Source organism: Rhagoletis pomonella, unplaced genomic scaffold, assembly GCF_013731165.1.
Source record: "Rhagoletis pomonella isolate Grant_MI unplaced genomic scaffold, Rhpom_1.0 Rhpom_scaffold_00097, whole genome shotgun sequence".
In the NCBI taxonomy this organism is placed as follows: Eukaryota; Metazoa; Arthropoda; class Insecta; order Diptera; family Tephritidae; genus Rhagoletis; species Rhagoletis pomonella.
This window is the reverse complement of record NW_023458651.1, coordinates 90,207-115,013: the sequence shown is the minus strand read 5'-3', so window position 1 is coordinate 115,013 and position 24,807 is coordinate 90,207. Positions and strand designations below refer to the sequence as shown.

At 40.7% G+C, this 24,807-nt stretch overlaps 1 protein-coding gene across 3 annotated transcripts in view; it reads right to left on the bottom strand.

Annotated features, from left to right (window-relative positions):
* The window catches only part of LOC118749963 (rab3 GTPase-activating protein catalytic subunit-like), a 173,664-nt gene that overhangs the window by 64,793 nt on the left and 84,064 nt on the right, over positions 1–24,807 (bottom strand). The window contains exon 4 of one of the 3 annotated variants that reach the window (XM_036484718.1): positions 16,713–16,916. The exons of the other annotated variants lie outside the window; for them this stretch is intronic. Coding sequence (XP_036340611.1) covers positions 16,913–16,916 — 4 coding nt within the window. The 3' untranslated portion in view covers positions 16,713–16,912. Of the gene's footprint in view, positions 1–16,712; positions 16,917–24,807 lie in introns of those variants that run through there. 3 annotated transcript variants of the gene reach the window in all.

Genomic DNA, 24,807 nt, shown 5'->3' with positions numbered 1-24,807 from the left:
AGATTTTTGATGCTGTGTTTAAACCTTTTTCAAAGATTGATTTACGAAAAACTTGAATAAATGGGCCAAAACTATGGGTTAGACCTCTGGGGTCTCAGTAGAAAGGTATTTTCCCACTCTTTTTATTTCTGTGCAAAAAAAAAAAACCCATTCTCGTCCCAATTTATTTTTCAAATACCAACACATCTTAATTCAAGTTGGAATGACGCTCGTTCATCCTACCTTTCTCTTTCATACTTTGAATGAGTTTATTAGCAGAGAAATAAAAAGGGTGAGAAAATAATATATGGGTATTTCCATACGTCGCATACGTGACAGTCGTACGTTTCAATGTGATACAAACAAGGAATACCATTTGTTTTCTTTAACTTTTTTGGGCCATTGTATAGCACATAATTAGCTCTATGTTTAACCGAAAAATAAAAACAATCGAACTGCTTGGTCCTGAAAGATAAGCATTTAAAGAGAGTGTCGTTACGTGACAAAAAATGGAAGTAGATTTTTTCTTTTCTTACAAAATCGCAAAACTCTGCAAATTGTGGATGGCTATTTTCATGAAACTTATTTTAATATGATTTGGAGGAATTCTAGTTGTTTTTTGAGTTTTTTGAATTAATGCAACTTCTTTCAATTTTCTTTTACAACCCCAAGTGTGAAACGTCATAGATTTCCATCGTTATATTTTTGTTAATATTGCTTTTAAATGAATTTTTAACGCAAATAAAACATGTATTTTATGTAGAATATATGTAGTTTATATTTTGACTTCAGCGCCAATTCAGGGCGAATTTGTTGGAAATCTATGACTTATTATGTTTCAACTAGATACGCCAAATTCGAACCAAATCGGACCATAAATACGGTTTTTCGAAATATCTCAACCTTGGCGCACGTAGGAAGACTATTTTACGCAAACATGATTCTACTTACATAGCCAGTATATATTTTAAAAAGCAGACAATTCGGCCCGTAAATACGTTAGATATAAGACTTTTATTTTTTTTGTCGTGGTGGACCTTCCGATGGAAACAGCCATATACAATATATGGGCAAATCTAAGAGACAGGTACACTTTAAAAAAAAGTTTATTTTTTTTTTATTTGTCGGCACACCATGTTTTACATATGATTTTTTTCGTGATCTCTTAATGAATCGAAAAATATAGATGTAATTCATTTTCATCGCTGTATTATAACGGCGCCTCTTCGACACCGGACCGCATCGAGGAGTAACGGTGGCATTACCGCGACATGGGGCGCTGGCGCGGCAGACCAGATGAGATCCCATTTTAATATTTTGACTGCTGAGCTTGTTTGGCCCAGCAGACAGTCGTACGAACAAGATGATCACAACTAAAAAACACAAAAACAACCAAAACAATCGCAAAAACAGCAACCACTACAGTCACAACAGCAGCAACAGCTACAACAACATTAAAAGCTACAACTACACTAACAGGCACAACAGCAGTAGCAGCTACGAAGACAGCAATGTCAGTAGCACAAAAGGCACCGACGGCCAAGCTCGGCAGTACTTTGCTAGGCGAAGGTAAAGGCACCAGGCGCAGGGGAAGCTTCCTTGAGAGCCTAACCGAGGAGGAGGCTGCCCTCTTTATCGAACACGCCAGAGAAGATGAGATCCCAAGCACTAGCAGTGGCGGCGTGGATCGGGCGCAGCTTCGTTCAGTAGGCACTAAGGGAGCAGGAGTCATGACCGCTTCGGGAGCCGTGACCGCTCTGGGAGCCGAGGCCGATACAAGGGTCGGCATCGCTCCAGTAGTAGGCACCAGGGTTGTTGCGAATATTCGCATTCGCATTCGCAACCGCGGAGCTTCCGCATTAATTTTAACATTCGCATTCGCAATAATCAATGCGGAGCTTTTGCGAATGCGAATATTTTGCAAGTGGACCGATAAAACGTATATGTGGCAAAAAAAAATTACATATTGTAGCCAATATTTTTGCCTGTGGTTGTATAGAGATAATATATATTTGAGAAAAAGATGTTTCTCTTCAAACTTCTGAACAAACTAACATTTTATTTTCACAACTTGATGTTTAAAAGAACAGTATCATTTGTTAAAATTATAAATTACATAGCAAGTGGATAAGCAGCAAGTATCGCTACAGTATTCCCCCGCCAGACTTTCAATAATTAATTTTTGGAAGTCGAACTGATTAAGTGCTGTTTGAAGTTGTACTATCAGCTTTATCCAATGTAATGAAAGCGGGCTTCAACCTGTCAACGGATATATTCACAGGCCGATCTCCAACCAAAATTGTATAAAATTTAGGAAAACGTTTCTTTATCTCAAATGGACCATCGTATGGTGGTGTAAATGAATAACGTACTTTGTCCACACGAATAAAAACATGCGTCGCATCATTTAATCTACTATTAATGAACGGTTTTTTAATTGAGTGATGAGCTGTGTCTACAGGACGGACGGATCTCATCAGTTCAATAAATTCCTTTACGAATTCATCTTGTGGCTTGAAAAGGCTATCAATAAACATCTCGCCGGGTAGTTTAAGTACAGTGCCGTAAACCATTTGCGAAGGACTGGATCCGATATCTTGCTTGAATGTTGATCTTAAGCCCAAAAGTACAATCGGTAAATGCTCAGTCCATTTAAGAGTATCAAAACACATTAGCGATGCTTTTAAAGTTCTATGCCAACGTTCAATAATGCCATTAGATTGAGGGTGGTAAGCGGTAGTCCGAAGGTGATCAATTCCGAGTATCCGTGAAAGTTCATTAAAAAGATTTGAATTGAACTGTCCTCCTTGGTCGGTAGTTAAACGGATAGGCACTCCAAAACGTGAAATCCAAGCACTGATTAATGCTTGTGCGACAGTTTTTGCGTTAATATCTGTGATAGGAATTGCCTCAGGCCATCTAGTATAGCGATCAATGATTGTAAGGCAATATCGAAATCCATTTGATGGTGGAAGCGGACCAATAAGATCTATGTTAATATGCTCAAATCGCTGTGATGGCAAACAATATTTACCAAAGGGCGATATTGAATGTCTACTAACCTTAGATCGTTGACATTGAATACAGTTAGTGACAAGCCTTGCAATATCTCTTTGCATGTATGGCCATACAAAACGTTGTCGAACAGTGTTGAAAGTTGATCTAGCACTTGTATGCGCAATTTTGTGAAATTTCAATATCACATTGTTCCTGAATGACTTTGGTACAAAAGGTCGAGCGTATTGTGTTGAAAAATCGCATACAATTGGTTTTGAGCAATCTGGAAGTTGAATGGATTTCAACTTTAGAGAGGTTGTGGAGGAGTTAAGATAATCCTGTAATTCTGGACAACTTCGTTGAGCATCCGCAATATGTTCAAAATTAATAACGTTATTGTTTGATTTTAAAGAGTCAATGCGAGATAAAGTATCTGCAGTTATATTTTTTCCTCCAGGTATATGAACGATGCGAGTAGAAAACTGTCCGATAAAATCGAGATATCTAATTTGACGTGGAGACGAAGAGTCGTGCTTTTTAGTGTAAGCATATGTTAGAGGTTTGTGATCGGTCCATATAACAAAATCTCTACCTTCCACTGCGAAACGAAAATACTTGATACCAAGGTAAATGGCAAGCAGCTCACGGTCATCGGTGCTATACTTTTTCTGGGCGTTAGAAAGTTTCTTTGAAAAAAAACCAAGAGGCTGAGGTAGCCCATCATTAAGTTGATGTAGAACAGCACCCACAGCTATATCACTTGCATCGGTACACAAAACAATCTCCGCATTGAACTTGGGATGTGCCAAAAGAGTTGAATGAATAAGTGCTTCTTTGCAAGCTTCAAAGTGTTGAATGGTTTCCGAACTCCATTTGATTGGGGTCCTGTCCTTTTTGTTGCCCTTAATTAGATTAATAAGAGGTTGTTGATGGTCAATAGCGCGTGGAATAAATCTTCTATAAAAGTTTATCATATTTAAAAATCTCTTCAGCTCCAGAGCAATTGTAGGAAGTGGATAATTTTTGATGATTTCAATTTTCTGTGGGCAAGGACGAATGCCTTCCGCTGAGATGAAATGCCCTAGAAAAATTAATTCATTTTTTCCAAACTCACATTTGGATGGATTAAGTGTTAGCTGGAATTTTCGAAGCCGTTCGAAAACTTGTTGAAGATGTTTGGTATGCTGAGCAGGCGATGCAGATGCGATGCAGATATCATCAAGGTATGAAAACGTGAAGTCCAAATCACGCAATACTTCGTTCATAAAACGCTGGAAAGTTTGAGCAGCATTACAGAGCCCGAACGTCATATGAGTAAACTCAAAAAGACCAAATGGCGTAATTATCGCTGTCTTCGGAATATCTTGTTCACGGATGGGTATTTGATTATACGCCCTATTCAAATCTATTTTGCTGAAAATAGACTTGCCGTACATAATATTGCTGAAGTCCTGGATATGTGGAAGTGGATACTTATCCGGTACTGTTTGTGCATTCAGTGCACGATAGTCTCCGCAAGGACGCCATGTACCATTTGACTTGCGAACCATATGCAAGGGTGATGCATAAGGACTTTTCGATGGTCTGCAAATACCAATTTTCATGAGAAAAGCAAATTCTTCCTTGGCAGCTTTAAGCTTCTCATCCGTGAGTCTTCGAGGTTTAGCAGTTATAGGTGCTCCGCGAGTTTCAATTACGTGCATCGTTGATACATCGGATGATAGCGCAGCAATCTTATTCAGTTGTGTTATATCAGAAAAATTTGATAAAAGTGCCGAATACTTGCATGATGAATCAAATGATTTGATTGATGTTGTTCCGACACCACGAGCATGAAGACAACGTGTTTCTAACTTTGTGAGATTGTCGATCAAACGAGAGTTCTTGACATCGACAAGTATGCCAAAAGAATTGAGAAAATCTGCACCGATGATGTTGTGGTTTGTTTGTGCGATAACAAATTTCCATTCGAAAGGCCGACGAAAACCTAAATCAATTGTTAAATTAATGATTCCAAAAGTTGAAATGGCGGTGTTATTCGCTGCGTAAATTTCAGATGAGGACTTCTTTACATGTGAAATTTGAAAGGAAGATGCACTGACTACGGAAACGTCAGCTCCAGTATCAATTAAAAAAGTATGTCCTGAAGATCGATCCTTAATGAAAAGGCGAATAGATGAAGAGGGCAGATCGTTGACATTATTGTCGAATAAATGCTGTGCTGTTTCGTTTTCGGCGACGTTTGAGGTGGACATCGCCGACCTATTTAGTTTTTTGAACTAAATGAGCATGGTGTTTTGCACCGAGTTGCGTTTCCTCCAAATTTGGCATGATACCAGCAAACTTTAGATTCATCTTCTTTGGAGAATGAATTTGATATTCCACGAGTGTAAGATTGAGCTTGATTGCTAGCGAACTTTCTTTCAAAACTGTTTTCCAAACGAGAAATTGAGTTCTCAATCTTGGAAACACGCTCCGATAAGGATTTACTGTTGTCTCGAATGGCACTGATGTTGGAAGAGGTAGACTGAAAATCGACAGCAACCACTTCATTCTTTTTAATATTGTCATTAATTTCGTCAGCTACAAGAGCAAGATCTTCCACAGACATCATGGAACTACTCTTGGCGACACCAGCTACGACTGCTCGCGCAGCAGTAGGTAAACGTTGCAACCAAAAATCTTTGATGATTTGTTGGTCTCTGGTCACATTTGTGCGTTGAAGCTGGGTTAACATGTGGCCTGGGTTTGTTATCCCCCAGTTGAATACCTGATACCAATTGCTCCAAACGTGCGACGGACGATGACGAAAATTTTGCGACAATTGTTTCCTTGAGAGTTTTGAATTTTTCGAATGTGGGAGGGTTAGTTATAACATCATACGCCTGGTCATACAAGCGCTCATCCAAATTGATGATTGTGATGTGAAATATTTCATCGTCTTGCTGTACTGATGGCAAGGCATCGATTCCTTGAAGCATGAAGAAGGATTCCAAACGACGAAACCAGGATTCCACATTATTCACTTCATAGCCTTGCAATTTAGGAACCTGAACGCGAGTCGCAAAGCCGCTTGCCCGATGAGAAGAGAGCTGAAGATCTGCTTCAACAATGTTTCTTGCGTCGGCAAACTCATCTTCAGTAACTTGATTCCTTGGAGCGTTCTGTGCTCGTGCAGCGTTTCGGGTTACTGCAGGAGAGGTGAACATCACGTCGGGGTCACCAATATATAGAGATAATATATATTTGAGAAAAAGATGTTTCTCTTCAAACTTCTGAACAAACTAACATTTTATTTTCACAACTTGATGTTTAAAAGAACAGTATCATTTGTTAAAATTATAAATTACATAGCAAGTGGATAAGCAGCAAGTATCGCTACAGTTGTAGGAGTATTTGTGTAACAAAACTGGTCAAATGTCATATTTATCAACTTTGATGAAAATGTATTTAAAATAATATTATTTCTTAAGCTATATAACCGAGCTATCAATGGGCAGCCATAAAAGTTCCCACTTCTACTTGACCGATTGACCGAGCGATTACTTTTACAAGGCAATGTCTCTGCACTGTTACTAAAGTAGTCACTTGCGTGATTTAGGGGCGCCCTCTGTCGTAATTTTTCGCTATTCTGCTTCCGACTGGTTCGACTCTGCGCTACCATGTGCACTACCACGGGTTAATAGAGTAGCAGCTTACCTAGGAGTCGGTGCAGAAGCGGTTCAAAAGTAGCTATTGACTCCGGCAGTACTGGAGGGATGTGTTAGTTACACCAACATGACTCCCGGCATGACTCTGAATGATTCAACTGTGTGTAGTCGAGGGCGAGTCAACACGTACACAAATGGCTCGCGAGTCAGACTTACCGCGTATGCCACCTATTTCATTTATTCGTTTGAATAATTTCAAATGGGGCTCTTTGGGGAATTTATTTTTAGCAAAAAGTTTAAAAACAGTAGTTTTGTTTACTTGTTGGATATTTTTTTCATAGGGATATATGTACATTGGATCCTTGGCTAAAAACTTCTATGGTAAAACTGTCCCTTATTTGCTATTTAAAGTCAATGAGTAAGCTCCTTCAATAGGGATTTCCAGTAGAAATTATCAACATCTAGCTATAAAAAGAATCGATGCTCAAATAATTAAAAAGCTATAGGTCTGACCTTTAATTAGATAAGAATTACGTAACTATCTGTTATTCAAATGCTTATAATGCTTATAAAAAACGGGGTGCTTTAAAAAAAATAACAATATTCTGATCCGATTCGGCTGGCAACCATGACTTTGAAAACAGAATTTTTTCAAAAATAATAATCTATTTTCCATATCCACCTATTTAGCTCGCTATAAGCACAAATTTTTCAAAGCAGTCGCAGAAGAAAGTATTAAAAATGAAATACAAAAACTAAAATCGAAAAGTGCTGATAAAGTTACAGGTTCTCTAAATTATGAAACAACATGACATATTTATCTGGTTTGGCCTGTGTGCGCTGTTTAAACAACGATCTCGCCATTATGCAAGATTCTAATTGTTTTTTAAAAATACTTGACATCCGCATTCGCATCCGCGGATGTTAGCTGTTAGATATTCGCATCCGCGGATGTCTAAAATTCCACATCCGCAACATCCCTAGAAGGCACCGCAGGTCTCCTAGTCGGACCTCTTCGCACGAGTCAGGGTGGCAGTTGCAAGACAGCAAAAAGAGAAGCCGCAGGTGTAGACCGCCTCCATTACCGCCCTCCGGTCAACCGGGAGCCCTTGACGACCACCATCGAGCTGGTCTGTGTGGGTCGGGAGTCAAGTGGTATCTCGGGTACCTAGCGCAGGGGAAGACGCCGAGCGTAGCCCGCGCGATGGCGGAAGTAGGGCAAGAGGTGGAAAAGGAGGTACTGGAGAGCGAAGAGCGTATACTCAGAGGTAAGACGACTGCAACCGCTGGTATGCAGCAGAGAGGTGAACTACCCGCGCCTGCCGAAAAGCAGAGAAGCAGGCAACGGCCGCAGAGAGCCGCGCCTACTGAAAAGCAGAGAAGCAGGCAACGGCAGCTGAGACCCGCGCCTGCTGAAAAGCAGTAAAGCGGGCAACAGCATCGGAGACCCGCGCCTCCTGAAAAGCAGAGAAGCGGGCAACAGCAGCAGAGACCCGCGCCCGCCAAATGGCGGAGAAGCGGGGAACCCACAGGTACAATAACAGGTACATCAACAGCTACACTAAAACGCACCAGCGTACAGGTCACACCACCTGAGCCACCGTCCCCCAAACTGCCGCGGGGGCTCCCACCCCCTCCGGCGTGGGAGAGGCCCGTGTTATGCACCAAGAGGGGGGAGGACATCCCGCCGGTGCATAATATCTCGGTGTTCCTTTCAAGATGCGCTGAGAAATCGGCTGAGTACGCGCTGGGGCTCATCCAGGCCCAGAATGGGGGTATCCACACGGCTGCGTGGAAGGTGGTTTCATGCGGCGCTGAAGACAATGATCTCAGGCGACGACGCTATTGACTCCACTGCTGCCCCAGCGTCCGAATCGACCACGGCCCTACCGACCAATCAGTCACCAGAGACAGCACAGGCACGAGCTCCTGTGAGTGCTCCCGGGCCAAGTGCCACTGACTACGTGCGCACCACACAGGAGCTCCTAGCAGACATTGGCATGCTCGAACTCGACAGAGGAGGCGAGGGAGAGGTACCGCTCACGGACATCGAGGACGAGCCCCAACTATGAACCCAACAGCGCTAACAGTAGCCCAGGTCAATCACGCGGTGGGAATCCTACTGATACAGGAACCGTGAACCTACAGAGGCCAGGTGAGGGGCCTCAACCATAACAATAATAAGGTAGTTTGGGACCTCTCCTGCGAGAGGCCCAGAGCGTGCGTAGTGCTGAAGAATAATATTAATTATTTTTGCATTACAGAATTTCTTACACAGGATCTGGTAGCGGTCCAAGCTACTTTAAAGGTTAACGGGAAGGAACTGGAGGTGGTCTTGGCTGCAGCCTACTCTCCGGGGGACAACGCCAACGAGCCGCCTCGTGAGGTACAGCAGCTGTTGGAATTTTGCCGCAGGAAACGACTTCCGGCGATTCTCGGCTGCGATGCGAACGCCCACAACATAGAGTGGGGCAGCTCGGACACAAACCATAGGGGTGAGTGCCTATAAGAATACATTATTAGTGAAGACCTGTGCATCCACAATGTCGGTAATGAACCAACGTTCATAACTAGGGTCAGAGAGGAGGTATTTGACATCACTCTCAGCAACAGACTGGCCAGTCCTCTGATCGCTCAGTGGCGGGTCTCATCTGAACCCTCACTGTCGGATCACAGGATTATCCGATTTGCACTGGGAGCTGAGGTTCTGACAGGTCACCCAAAGAGAAACCCCAGGAAAACAGACTGGGGTAAATATGAAGAGGTACTTAGGTTGAACCTAACCAGGGTAGAGGCACAACCATGATTCAATAATACAAGGTTCGATAAACTGACAGTTGTCTCTCTCGCACCGCTCCCTTAGCAATAGCACCGTGTTGCTTCTTTGCAAATTTACATGGAAACAGTGTAGCTTTGGTGTGAAATAGAAGTATCAGCTTTTGTGCAGTATGTTTATTTGTATATGCATATTTAACTGATGAAAACATAAACTGTTTTTAAATTTGATGTTTACATCAATCTCATAGTAGTTTTATTTTAATTTTGAGTCTTTTTGCAGTTTTTTACGGCTAAATAACACAAAAATTGCGTAGTTCACGTAGATATATTAACATTTCGTTCAATATTTCGTTTAAAATGCTAGATTTCCTGCACATACATTAGAATTTACAAAAGGAATTCCACTACTATTTGCCTATTTTGGGTACTTTTCTACTACCCATCCTTCGTAAATGCAACCTTTTGTAAGGGAGTGTCAAACCGCGGCTGTCAATAATTATCTAACCTTGTATTATTGAATCATGAGGCACAACATAGAAAGGTGGATTGTATGGAGTTAGAGGACAGGGTCAACAAGCTGAACGGCACTATTTTGGATGCCTTTACCTCCAGCTGTCCCGTGTCAAAGCCAAAGTGGAAAGCTAAGTCTCCCTGGTGGTCACGGGAACTCTCAGTTCTTAGGAAAGAGGTGCGAAGACTTTTCAACAGTGCGAAGCGCACCGGGAACTGGGAGGAGTACTCAGTCAGTCTGACAAAATACAATAAGGAGATCAGAAAGGCCAAGCGTAGCAGCTTCAGGACCTTTTGTGAGAACATCCCATCTACTCCTGCAGCTGCTAGGCTACATAAAGCCTTAGCGAGAGACAACACAGGGACCAGGCTGGCTATTAGGCTACCTAATCGGACTTTTTCAGGTGCTGAACAGGAAAGGGCACTCGCCCTGCTGTCGGCCCACTTTTTGGACGCCATTCCCACCGCCGAGGACACGATGATCCGTGCGTTCAGGCCATCCCCACCGGACTGAAAGCTGGCTAAAAGCCTCATAAACCCGCAAACAGTGCGGTGGGCTTTGGACTCCTTTGAACGGTACAAGACCCCTGGGCTGGATGGTGTATGTCCGGTGTTGCTGAGGCAGGGCGGGGAACTCCTACTTCCACATCTTGTGGATATTATGAGGGACAGTCTAGCACTGGCTCACATTCCCATGGTGTGGCTGAGGGCCACGGTTATCTTTATCCCGAAGGTAGGTAAGAGATTACTCTCTTGCCAAGTCATTCAGGCCGATAAGTCTCACATCCTATATGCTAAAGGCTATGGAGAAAATTATTGACCATGAAATCTGGTTTAACACTTTGAAACAAACCCCTCTGCATTCCAACCAGCACGCGTACAGGGTGGGGATATCCACGGATACTGCGCTGTATGCCTTAACGGAGAAAGTACAAGGGGCCTTTGAGTGTGATGAGGTGCTGCTCTGTGCCTTCCTCGATATCGAGGGGACCTTCGATAACGCCTCCTATTTGGGAGTCGACAGATTTCTTCAGAAACATAATGTTCAGCCAACCATCCGAAGATGGATAGCAAGGTTACTTCAGACCAGGATCGCCGAAACTGAAGTCGGTGATAGCATCGTTCAAATACCAACGACAAAAGGATGCCCTCAATGGGGGGCATTATCTCCTCTACTATGGAGCTTAGTTGTGGACGAACTCCTACAGATACTTACTAACAAGCGCGTCCGCTGCCAAGGGTACGCGGACGACATAGTGATTATCGCTAGAAGGAAGTGCGCAAGTACTCTCTGTGACATCGTCAAAAGAGGTCTTAACCTTGCAAAAAGGTGGTGTGCAGACGTAGGTTTAAATATCAACCCTTCTAAGACAGCTTCACCAAGAAACGAAAGCTCCAGGGGATAAGGAACTTGACCTTGGACGGGGCCGTAATCAATGTCGCCACAGAGGTTAAGTATCTGGGGCTTACCCTGGACTCCAAGCTTCTGTGGAGGGCCCATGTTGATGCGGTCACCTCTAATGCCACGAGAGCGATGATGGTGTGCGAACGTCTAGCGGGTAAATCCTGGGGGGTGCACTCCAAGGATCCTCAAATGGATGTGATGATGATGATAGTGAGACCTATAGTGACTTATGGTGCGGTGGCTTGGTATTCCAGGACTACTATGGGAACGGCGAGGCAGACCCTCTCTAAGATTCAACGTCTGGCATGTGTTTGCATTACGGGAGCAATGCGCACATGCCCGATGGCAGCGCTGAAGGTAATGCTGGAACGTGAGCCACTGCACCTCTCAATTGAACAGGCTGCAAAGCGAACCCCCTTTAACTTTGCGAGAGAGGGCTTCAGCAAAGGCAAGGTGTTAACATCTAGGAACAGGGCCAAGCTAGGTAACCAGCTCCTTTTGGCTTTGATCCCCAGGGAAGATATTAGCAGAGATATGGTCTTCAAACGAAATTTCAGGACCCACACTTATAACAAGGCGACCTGGTGTACCTCTATTATGCAGAGTCACATACAGGCGAGCACAATACAGTGGTACACGGACGGCTCTAAAACACCTGCGGGGATTGGAGTAGGCATGAACGGCTCCAGCCTGAAGCTTTCGGTGCCGCTGGGAACCTTCCCTAGCATCTTTCAACCGGAGGTCTATGCCATCAGTATGTGCGCTGAGATTAACATTCGCAGGAACTATAGGAATGAAAGGATACTTCTACTAAGTGATAGTCAGGCTGCACTTATGGCCCTCTCATCATCCGAGATCAAGTCCTCCATACATACGTAATCGAAATCGTTGAAAGCAACGATCCGGTAAAAACTCCAGTAAGTTCTTCTGTGAAATCGACCCAGACATACCGGCGAGTCAAAAGCGATAAAGCTGGGAAAAGGGATCAGTCAATGATCGAACCCACACCCGATGAACACCCACAAACACTCAGATAACACGTGGCCTTAACCGCAACCGTCCCTGTGAAAGAACTATTCTAGTAGCGTAGTAGAGGCTTCCTCTCTCCCACAGAGGCTCAAACGGTGGTCGACGAATTATCTGAGTGGTCGACACTCGTCGGTAATGTTTAGAGTAGAGATGGGCACGGGCCTAAATTTTCAGGCCCGGCCCGGCACGAGTGCAAAATCGACTTTCAAAAACACGCACAAGCCCGCACGTTAAGAATTTTAGTGGGGCCCAGGCCGGCCCGGCTCGGCACGACGGGACACGCTCCAGCCCGGAAATAAAGAGCCAACTTTTATTGTATGTACATATACATATGTACATATTTTTAATTTTGTGTTTATGTCCATATGTATATTTACTTCGAATCAATATTTTACATCAAAGATTTTTATAATATATTTTCTGGGAAGTCGAAAAAGTGGAAGTTATTTTATGTACAGATGTGTATGTAAACAAAACTACTAAGTATATATTTTCTATCGGTTTCCAAATATTTCTTTTTTTGCTTTTCTCTTATCAAAAGAGTTTTAAATATGCACTATTTTTTTTGTATAAAAACAAAAGCTCATCTCAATTTTTAGTATTAGCAACGGGCTTTTATGAAATTATACTGAACGCCCTGGCCAGCACGAGTTCGTGCTGACAGCAAATATTCCGGCCCGTGCCCATCTGTAGTTTAGAGACAAAACAAATTAAACTCAGAAAAATTAAACAGGGGGTTCCACAGTGTGGTGTCCTTTCCCCGCTACTGTTTAACTTTTATCTTTCAAAACTCCTTCAACCACCAGAGGGAGTCTCGATTGTCTCTTACGCCGACGATTGCTCAATCGTGGCTACTGGAAATGGAATTGATGACTTGTATACGAAAGTAAACGGGTATCTCTCCGAGCTTTCTCGCTTCTTCACTGCAAGGAGCCTAACCCTCTCCCCTACGAAATCCTGTGCGACCTTGTGGACGAAGAAAGTCAGACTACCGCTGGGAATTCACGTCGATGATACACCAATTCCGACGATGAATAGCCTAAAAATACTCGGAGTAACGTTCGACAGCCTGCTCCTCTTCTCCGCACACGCAACCGCTATTGTCAACAAAGTACAAAGCCGCAACAAGGTCCTCAAGTCGCTAGCCGGCAGTAGCTTGGGGCAAAGACAAAGAAACGTTGCTGGCAACATACAAGGCAATAGGTCGGCCGGTTTTACATTACGCAGCACCACTGTGGTCGCCTGGGACTAGTAGGACGCAGTGGATGAAACTGCAGGCGACGCACAACACCGCACTACGGACAGCGACTGGATGCCTTCTGATGTCGCCTGAACACCACCTACACGACGAGGCGAAATTGCTGCCGATCAAGGAGCACAATACAATGCTCTGCAAGCAGTGGTCACCCAAATGGGCAACTGCTTGCGGAAGAGCCCACGCCTAGGCACATCAGGAGGCATCTCTACGAACTGACGGATGAAGTCCAGAGGTTCAATTCAATATTCAATGTAAACGATTAAAAAATATGATCGACAAGTAATAAATATTTTCATTTGCTTATAATTACTGAATTCATAAAAAAAAGTTAGTAACAATAATTCTTGTAAAACTTAGAATTTTTTAAAATTGCTCAAATTATGTATTTTTTTATGGTTGTAAACCTAAAAAGTGATTTGTGTGAAAAAATCTTGCCCGTCCAATTTTGTGTGGCCCAACTGAGGGATTTTCATTCATTACAATGTTTCAGTTTTGAGACTATTTTGGTCTGCACTTTTTTCTGTTTTAGTTCAGAAAGTTGGAATTTCAATTCAGAAAGTTACAATTCCAGTTCAGAATTTCCATTTCAAATTCAGAATTTTCATTTCAAGTTCAGAAAGTTGCAATTCAAATTCAGAATTTTCATTTTAAGTTCAGAAAGTTGCAATTCAAATTCAGAAAGTTACATTGCAAATTCAGAATTTCCATTTCAAATTCAGAAACTCTAATTTCAAATTCAGAAAGTTACAATTCATATTCAGAGAATTTCCATTTCAAATTCAGAAAGTTACAATTCATATTCAGAGAATTTCCATTTCAAATTCAGAAAGTTACAATTCAAATTCAGGAAATTTTCTATTCAAATTCATAAATTTACAATTTAAGTTCAGACAATTTCAAAGTAAGTTCCGAATTTTTTTTTATACCTTGCATTCAATGGAAATATATGTACATTAGACTGCATCACCAAAAAAAGTTGCGTTGTTTCCCCCGGGATTACAAAATTTATTATATTTGAAGACGTCCGCCAAAATATTTCGGAGAAATATTAAGATTTACGTGAGCTGGACCGATTTGAAAATACCTCCCAAAATTTAGTGTTTTATGAATAAAAATAGTTTCTTAAAGAACTATTTGAAAAAAATGTCTTCAGATTATAAAACAGATTAAGCTTAAAAAATCTACATAAAAATATTTAAAAATCGTTTGAACGGATTCGTAGTAATGAGATTTTTGATGGTGTTTTTTAAAATTTTTCAAAGATTGATTTACGAAAAACTTGAATAAATGGGCCAAAACTATTCTGGTTTAGACCTATGGGGTCTCAATAGAAAGGTATTTTCCCACTCTTTTTATTTCTGTGCAAAAAAAACCCACACACGTCCCAATTTATTTTTCAAATACCAACACATCTTAATTCAAGTTGGAATGACGCTCGTCATCCTACCTTTCTCTTTCATGCTTTAAATGAGTTTGTTAGCAGAGAATTAAAAGGGTGAGAAAATAATATGTACAATATTGGGCAAATCTAAAAGACAGGTATACTTTAAAAAAGTTTATTTTTTTTTATTTGTCAGCACACCTATGTTTTAAATATGATTATTTTCGTAATCTCTTAATAAATCGAAAAATATAAGTGTAATTCATTTTCATCAAATGCTTCAAAAGTTAGACGAGGAATAAACATTTAGGTCGTTGAAATAGAAAACGAAAGAATAAGTTGGTTTTAAATTATGCTGTGCAAGTTTTAAATTTGAGCAAAGATTTTGAAAGTTGAACTCGCTTAATTGGGACGTTCTAAATTCAATGGCATCCCCCGTTTTACCAGGTTGGCTCCGGTTTTCGAGATAACGTTACTTGAAAATTTGATTAAGTTTTAACATTTTATAAATAACTCCCTCAGTTTCGAAGTTATTTTACTAAAATTTGGCATTTTGGCCTCTAGCTTTATTATAAAGACAAAGTTAACAGCGTTTATGATGAATAAAAACAGTACTAAATTTCTTACCTACTTAACTAAAGGAACTGGAAAAGAACGTCTCTTAACAACCAGTTGTATGCGAGCTACGTGTTATAGCGAACCGAATTCGATGATTTTATGGAATAGTTAAGGTAATATTAAAAAATGATCATGTGCAAAATTTTAGTAATATAACTTCAAAACTGAGCGAGTTATTAATAAAATAGTTAACATTTAAGCAACGTGCCAATCTGGCAAAACTGGGGACGCCATTGAATTCAGGAAATTCTCACTACAAGAAGGATCCTCATTAGAAGTAGTAAATCAGGAGTTTTACACACTTCTAGTAAACATTTTTTTAAGCATTTTACAGGTATATGTAATGTTATAAGGACTAGTAGTTACAAAAAGGTTTAGATAGTTTGGCGTATTTTCCAAATGTGCCTTCAATTAAGATGTTTTTGGAGTAAAAATTATTCGAAGGTTAACTTGCTAATATCTAGTCTGTTCCAATAGCAGTCCGGTTTACAGGATTTAGTCAGAACTTACAGGAAGTCGTTCCTATTGACATAAAACCTGTAAGTGGGAACACTTTTGAGAGAGTAACTGAGCAACTGTTCCTAGTCAGAAGTTACAGGATTTAGTCCGGAGTTTTTTTTTCCTGTAAGTTCATGAAAAGTGTCAAACGATTAGCTGATTTGCATGTGCAAACAAAAACAGAAAGCGGTGAAAGCAAAAAACCTTGTATTTGTAAAAAAATGGAAGTAAACAACGAAATATTTGAATATGTATAGATTTTAATAATTATTTAGTGATATTTCAGCCAAATCAGTGTTGTACCAATGATATGTAAACAAACCGACTGACGTTTTTACATGAAATAGTGCTTTTTGCGTTCCCGTTCACTTCTGCATCTGTTCTCCTTTTACTCTCACTTGAGAGAGTAAAATTGTAGTTTGACAGTTCCACAGGTTTTAGTCCGAAGTTCAAAGGAACAGACTAATTACGTTCTCATTGAGCCATAAACTCGAGTTTATGGGCGATTTTGGAGTTTAACGCTAAACTCTACTCTTAAACCCTGAGTTTACCATACAAAAAATTTGGTTAAACTCTCATTAAACACCACTTTTATTTGGAGTTTATGGGAATGCAACCCTCTTTTTGACTTAATTTGGTTTGTGCCTTCATAATCCAAACCTGCAACCAACTTCCCGACAGTTAGCCTGTTCCCGTACTGCAGTATTTAATCAGAAATAGTCCGAGGTCGTTCCGTGCACATAAGTTTAGAATATCAACTATCTAGCTAGGCGATAGAACTTCTTGTGCTGATTTCAATCCTATCCAAATTATCTGGCGGAGGTGAAAAATAAAGCAGATATTTATGGTTAAAGTTAAATTTTGTGGTTTTTTTTTTATATTAATATGTTCTGATCAACATAACCTATTAAAAAACTAATGACGTCAAAATAAAGGTAATTAATTTGTCTTCCATGTTGTAGAATTTATATGCTTTTTATATTTTTGGTCCGGAAATAATTAAAAAAAAAATTAAATATATATTTTTAAAATGGCGTTTATATAAAATTAGTTTTAAAACTGGTTATAATATATACGTCGCATAAAAGGTATTCAAATTATCTTCAAGTTAGCATCAATAACTTTTTAATCGGTCAAGTAGTTTCCGAGATATTAAACACATAACAAATAGAAAAGTTGAGCTTTAACCTCTTTTATTGGTTTTTGGTATGGTTGAAATCATCGTAAAAAGTTGTATGGCTCCTCAATTCTTGTTTTTTTTTTTATAGCTAAACGGTTGGTATTCTAGACTTATGTGTGTGTGTGTTAAATCCTGTAGTACGGGAACAGGCTAAATGAGAATAAGAAAAAGTAATCAAACAAATGTCAAATTAAGCTCTGAGTTCCTTTAACACTCCAATGTGAACACTTGACAGTTGATCATAAACACAAAACGCTAAACTCGAATTTATGGCGCAATGAGAACGTAATTTAACTCCTACTATGTCTGTCAGTAACAAGAAAAAGTAAATTGAGATTTCAAAAATATTTTTGAAAGTATATGTACATTAGAGTGGTCCCCCAACATACATGTGGACGTACATACATATTCACGCATTCTTTCGAAATCGGTTGAAGGCAACGATCCAGTAAGAACTCCAGTAAGTTCTTCTGTGAAATCGACCCAGACATACCGGTGAGTCAAAGGCGATAAAGCTGGGAAAAGGGATCGGTCAATGATCGAACCCACACCCGATGAACACTCAGATAACACGTGGCCTTAACCGCAACCGTCCCTGTGAGAGAACTATTCTAGTAGCGTTGGACCTGTCAAAGGCGTTTGACACCGTCAGCCACTCCACGCTACTAGAGGATATAGAGGCTTCCTCTCTCCCACAGAGGCTCAAACGGTGGTCGGCGAATTATCTGTTTAGAGACAAATCGAGCAAACTCAGAAAAATAAAACAGGGCGTTCGACTACTGTTTTTATATTTCAAAGCTCCCTCAACCACCAGAGGGAGTCTCGATTGTCTCTTACGCCGACGATTGCTCGATCATGGCGACTGGGAATGGAATTGATGACTTGTGTTCGAAAGTAAACGGGTATCTCTCCGAGCTTTCTCGCTTCTTCACTGCAAGGAGCCTAACCCTCTCCCCTACGAAATCCTCTGCGACCTTGATCACCACCTGGGCGAAGGAAGTCAGACTACCGCTGGGAATTCACGTCGATGATACACCAATTCCGATGGTGAATAACCCCAAAATACTCGGAGTAACCTTCGACAGTCTGCTCTCCTTCTCAGCGCACGCAACCGCTATTGTCAACAAAGTACAGAGCCGCAACAAGGTCCTCAAGTCGCTAGCCGGCAGTACATGGGGTAAAGACAAAGAAACGTTTCTGGCAACATACAAGGCAATCGGTCGGCCGGTTTTAAATTACGCAGCACCAGTGGCACGTCAGGAGGCATCTCTACGAACTGGCGGACGAAGTCCATAGGTTCATTAAACAACAATCTCAGGACCCGTCAGCTTATCGACAGGCCCTGAACAGCAATCACAGGGAGTCAGTCTCGAGTTTTGTAGACCCAGACCTGTGAATGCCGTTCTAGGCGCACAACCACCGGACATTGAAGAGACGGAGCTTCATCTGCCTCGGGAGATCAGAACAACATTAGCTCAACTTCGCTCTGGCTACTGCAGTAGGTTAAACTCGTACCTGAGCAGACTAAACGCAGATGTACCAAATGAGTGTCCGGCATGCGGAGAGGAGTAGGGTGAAACCGAAAAAACGGCAGAGAAGAAAACTAACTCGCCCAGCGCCATTGTAATCAAATCCTATGGCGAATGCTCTTATGCTGGCATTTTGAAAATGGTGAAAAGTTAGGCAAGCATGAAAGGCTTAAGTGAAACTTCCCGGAAGATAAGAAAAAAACAACTAGTGCCGATCTCCTGTTCCAGCTGAACAAGGCTGAGGACATAAATGCGCGAAACTCCAATAAGCAGTTGAAGAGGTACTAGCAGGTAAGGCGGAGGTCAGGACCTTTCTGAAATGGTCCAAATAGAGATCCATGACATCGACGAGGTTACGACAAGCGATGAGGTGTACTAAGCCTTAAATGGCCAGTGTGGCTTTTTAAATGGAAAGTATCTGACATTTGGTCGATGCGAAAAGCCTACGGGGGTACACAAACCACAACATTACTCCTACCGGAAAGCTTCGCCTATAAACTGGTAGCACAAGGTAAGATCAGAATTGGCTGTGTTATCTGTCGAATAAGACACAAAATCCAGCCTAAACCTTGCTACAAATGTTTTAAGTTCAGCCACATCTCCAAGAGCTGTCGGAGCAGTGACGATTTTGGAACATCGTACTTCAAATGCGGTCAAACTGGGCATGCAGAGAGAATCTGCACAAACGCACCCCGGTTCTTACTATGTGTAAAACGCGGTAGCAACCCTACCAGCCACCAGGCAGGAGGCACCAAAATAAAGGTATAATGAGACTCTTGCAGCTTAACCTCAACCACAGTCTAGCAGCGTAGGACATCCTGTAGCAAATAATTTTAGAGGAAAAATTGTTGTCGAAATATTAAGTGAACCATACAAATCGAAGCCGTCGAATTGCTGGCTTCAGGATCTAAGCGGTAAAGCAGACCTCTGGTCATGCGGGAACCCGGCTCGTTGGATGCGAGGTGCTGAGCCCGAAAATGGTTTCGTGGGTGCTGAAATCGACAACATATTTGTATACAGCTGCTACATTGCGCCAAGCATAAATATACAGACATTTTAAGATATAGTGTTACAGCTTACAATCGATGTCAGAGGCAGGCAAAATGTTCTCATAGCAGGCGACTTCAACTCGTGGTGGCAAGAGTGAGGATGCCGCAGAACAAGCCCAAGGGGTAGGGCTCTTCTGGAGGCTTTTGCCTGTTTGGACGTAGTCCTATTAAACACGCGCTCTGAACCCACTTTTAGCCGAAATAGGTTTGGGTCAATATAGACCTGACTTTCATCCGTTCCGGGCTATACAGATTCGCGGACTGGAAAAGTAGTACGTGTTACACGCAAAGTGATCACTCAGCTCTAATTTGCAGTATCAATTACAGACGAGAACCGGCTAAGCGGATTCTTAGCTACGGAGTATCGCACGGCTGGAAAACAAGTACTTTCGACTCCGGCTTGTTTACCAGCATCCTACCATCCACCGTTTACCAAGGGTTAGCAGACTACATGGCGGAACACCTTATGGCCGATTTACGCAAAGCATGCCTTTATGGCCAGGAGAACTCCCACCACGTACCGTCAGCCGGTTTACTGGTGGAATGATAATATATCTGACTACCGAAGAGAATATTTAAGACGTAGGCGAAACTCCCAGAGAGGGAAAGAAACAACTTTTTGGAATGTCGTGAGGCATATAAGAGTGCACGCGACGCACTGAAGAACTTAGCGATGATGCTGAACGAAATCCTTGGGGCTCGGCATATAAAATTGTCACAAAAAAGTTAAAAGGTGGCAGAAATATGATTCCAACAAACGCTGCATTCTTAAAGTCCGTTGTAGTCACTACTTCCACTATACAGAGACTGTTAGTTTCCATCATGGACGAGGATCCATTGCGCGTATTTGACCCTGTAACGGAGAAAGAGATATCACACTCCAGCTAAAGAGAAAGTAAAGAAAGCGCATGGACCCGATCGCGTGCTTTACAAAGCTCTTAAGCCTGCAGTCCAGCAGTGCGCTCCCGCATTCCGACATGTTTGTAATACATGTTTCACAAATGGAACTTTTCCTTAAAATTTGGAAGAGGCAAAAGCTTGTTTTAATACCGGCCTATCTGCCTGCTAGACTAAGCACGTAAAATGCTGGATCATGTTATAGCTCTAAGAGAAAGTGGGCATATCGGCCAACCAATTTGGTTTTAGGAATTGAAAATTTACTGTGGATGCGGTGTCAGACGTTGTTGGCAGCATATCATGCACTAATGGCAACCCTAAACGCGCAGTGTCACTAAGGGCATTCTTGACATTTTGTGACTCCGAGAATTATCCCCATCGTACACGCCGCGTTGTAAGGAGCACGATTTTGTATATTTTATATATTTATTTATTTAAGAAATGAGGTTGTACCTGTAAGACTCAGTCTTTTGTAGTACATCAACAGCTTTCAATTACAAAATTAAAACGCAAAATCGTCTGATACAGACTTATCTTAAATCTAACGTAAAAATATAATAGCAATAAATTTAAATACAAACAGTTATCTTAAATTTAAAAATAAAATAAAAAATAAAAATTAAATAAAAGTAAGATTAAATAGTAGTCATTTAATAGTCACTCATTGCAGTTGGGAAACCCAAAAAGAAAAACACAAAGCAAAATAAAAAAAAAGATGGAGAAATAAATAGAGAAAAGAGAACTGTTAAATTGCAATCGCATTTATCACACAGAGGTGAAATACTTGTGTATTACTTTCTTATAGTTGCTCCTATTCAACGCAGCTTTGATAGTATCAGGAATGGAATTCCACAGCCTCACAGCATTAACAAAAAATAGCCGAGATGAGTGCAAATAGGAAAATTTAGGGATAATCAGATTTTGATGCCTACAAGACTTAGGTAATTCTAACTTCTCGTGAAGATATTTCGGTGTTTTGAATTGTATGAGCTTGTAAATATATATACAGTTTCTGGCCGAAAGATATTCAAAAATGCTGCATCCAAGAATTTTGTTTTTCCAGAAAGAGATGTGGTCATAATTTTTGAGGCCATAAACGTAACGCGTAACATTATTGAACGCAACATCAATTTTGTGATTTGAAGTAGAATCAAGTTTACTATACACAAGCTCAGAGTACGTAATGTGTGGTACAATGAGTTGAATTGCTAGTTTTCTCCTAGTCTCTAAAGGCGTGAACGAAGCTGACATTCTCAATCTACGTAAAACAAAATACACATTACTAACAACTTTATTAATATGGTCAGAGCAGCTCAACATAGAGTTAACAACGAAGCCTAAGTTTCTAACTTTGTCAGTAAACGTAAGGACACTATTACCAACAAACATTTTTGGAATATCCTCAACATGTACAACATTGTTACTAATGGGTAACACATATGACTTCGCAGCATTACGCAAAGACAATTATCACGGGACCATTGCGATATTGCAGACAAGTCACTATTTATTTTATAACACAAATCTTCAACAAGGCCGACACGGCTAGACAAATACAATTGAATGTCGTCAGCATAGGCATGGACATTAACATACTGTCAAACAGAAAATACATCATTGACAAAAAGACTAAACAAAAGGGGACCAAGCACGGAGCCTTGCGGCACACCGGAGGCAACAATACAGGATTTTGATGACGCAGATTGGCACATCACCTTTTGACTTTTTCCCTCAAGGTAGCTGGTCATAAGTTTAACTGAGCTATCGGAGAATCCAAAGTAATATTTAAGATTTGTACAAAGCAGGCCATGATTTACTAAATCAAACGCCTTAGTAAAATCAAGAAGGCAGAGAAGAGTTAAGTCACCTTTGCCAAACTGTATTCTTATGTCGTCAAGCATTTTGAACATAGCTGTAGAGCAGCTATGCTTTGGTCTAAATCCTGACTGCAACGGAGATAAAAGATTATTTTCTTGAACGAATGATGAAATTTGCTCTGCCATCAAAGACTCACACACTTTTGAGAATACTGGCAAAATGCTTATTGGCTGTAGTCACTAGGTTCAGAGGCGGTATTCTTTTTAGCGACAGGAATAATCACAGCTTTTTTCCACTCCGTTGGAAAACACGAAGTTGTGAAGCAGTGATTGATTATATGTGTGAGAGTTCCTAGAATGAATGGCAGCACAAGTTTCACAAACTTCAAGGATATACCATCCTCACCAATAGCATTAGACTTGACGCTCATAATTGACTTCATAACTTCTGCTTCTGTAACTCCATTAAATTGAAACTTTTCTCTCAGTGCAAAATGGCTATTGAAGTTTTGAGTTAGAGAACTGTCGCCGCTTTTGCAGGCACCAATAAAATATTCATTTAGAATGTTAGGGTAAATTTTACACTCAGTTTTATGTTTTCCATGCACATTAAGGTTTCCCAAATTGCGCCATAAGTCTTTTGATGGTAGTGATGGGTTCAACTTGGAGTTACAATACAACCGTTTCGCTTGTCTTGCAATGGTGGTAGCTTTATTTCGGGCAAGTTTGTATTGCAACCAAGCGAAGTCCGTGTTGGTTCTTTTCCATTTCGCATATAATCTATTACGAGCTTTTATAGCTGATCTGACATTACTATTATACCACGGACAAGTGCTATTCAAAACGCGAACAGTACGAAGAGGAACATGGACATCAAATAATTCAGACATAGTTTTATTTAAAAAGTCAAGTTTGGCATCTACCGACTCAACAAACCAACATGCATCCCAGTCAACATTTAACAGATCATCAGTCAGGTCATTAACATTTACAGACTTAAAATCACGATACATAGAAGTAACACTATCAGCAGGACAATTAAACGTTACATCTAGTGCACAAAATATTAGGTCGTGGTCGGAGATAAAACTTATTTGGTCAAATTTAAGAATATGGTCGAGGCTTGACGTGATAATGAGGTCTAACAAACTAGGACATGAATTGTGCGCAAATCTTGTTGGTATGAATTTGTTAACTACAGCAAGACCTGCAGCAGATACATGATCCAGTAGTTTATTGGCATATGAGTCATTCATAAGCAAATTGACATTGAAGTCACCACATATAACAAAACGCTCATACTCAATAATAAACAAAGACACCTCAACAAAAAACGAATCTAACATGCAACATCTATGAGGGTTGTATACACAGGACACTAGTATTTTTGTTACACTGTCTGAAATTTCGGCAATAATGAATTCTGTATCAGTGTTTTTTGATGTTGCTAAAACACTGATTTTCAGGGTGGATTTACAATAGATTGCAACCCCTCCCCCTTTTTTTGTTGTTCGATCAACACGAGTAAGACTGTAGTTTGGTATACTATAGTAAAAATCAGAAACATCAGTATTAAACCAAGTTTCTGAGACGCAAATGACATCTATATCCGATTCACCAAATATATCCCTAACATAATCCAGTATTTCGCTGTTCAGGCTCCGCGCATTAAAATGCACTACTTTAAGACCATTATATTGCTTGCACAAAATACCTTTTGGTTTTCATTAATACTGAAGGCGGATTTCCTAGAGGGCTTTAAATCCATCACACTGAGCTGTTGAAGGAACAACTAAAAATGGCATTAAACACATGAAAAACATAACAGAAACACAGATGCATGTCAAAGATGTGATTGCAATAAGTTAAATTAAACAAGAAAAAAAGGAAAAATGAGAATAAATGAAAATAACAATAAGTCAAGAAAAATAGCCTGAGACATAGAAACAAAAAGGTAAACAAATAACTACTTAAGAGAATTGGCCGCAAAGAGAAAGAAAAAAATACATAACTAAATGACTCCAATAACTTAAATACAGCATAAAGAACAAATTTCCAGACAAACATATATAAACTTAATGCTACTATTTCTGCGCTCTACTGCCGATAAGAGCATTCACTTCAGCTTTGCTGCTCACCAATTTAGCCTCTCCACCTGCCTTAAGCCTCACAAAAACTTTCCCGCGTAAGGAGAACGCCGACGCTAACTGGTTCTTCCGCCTGAGCTCAGAG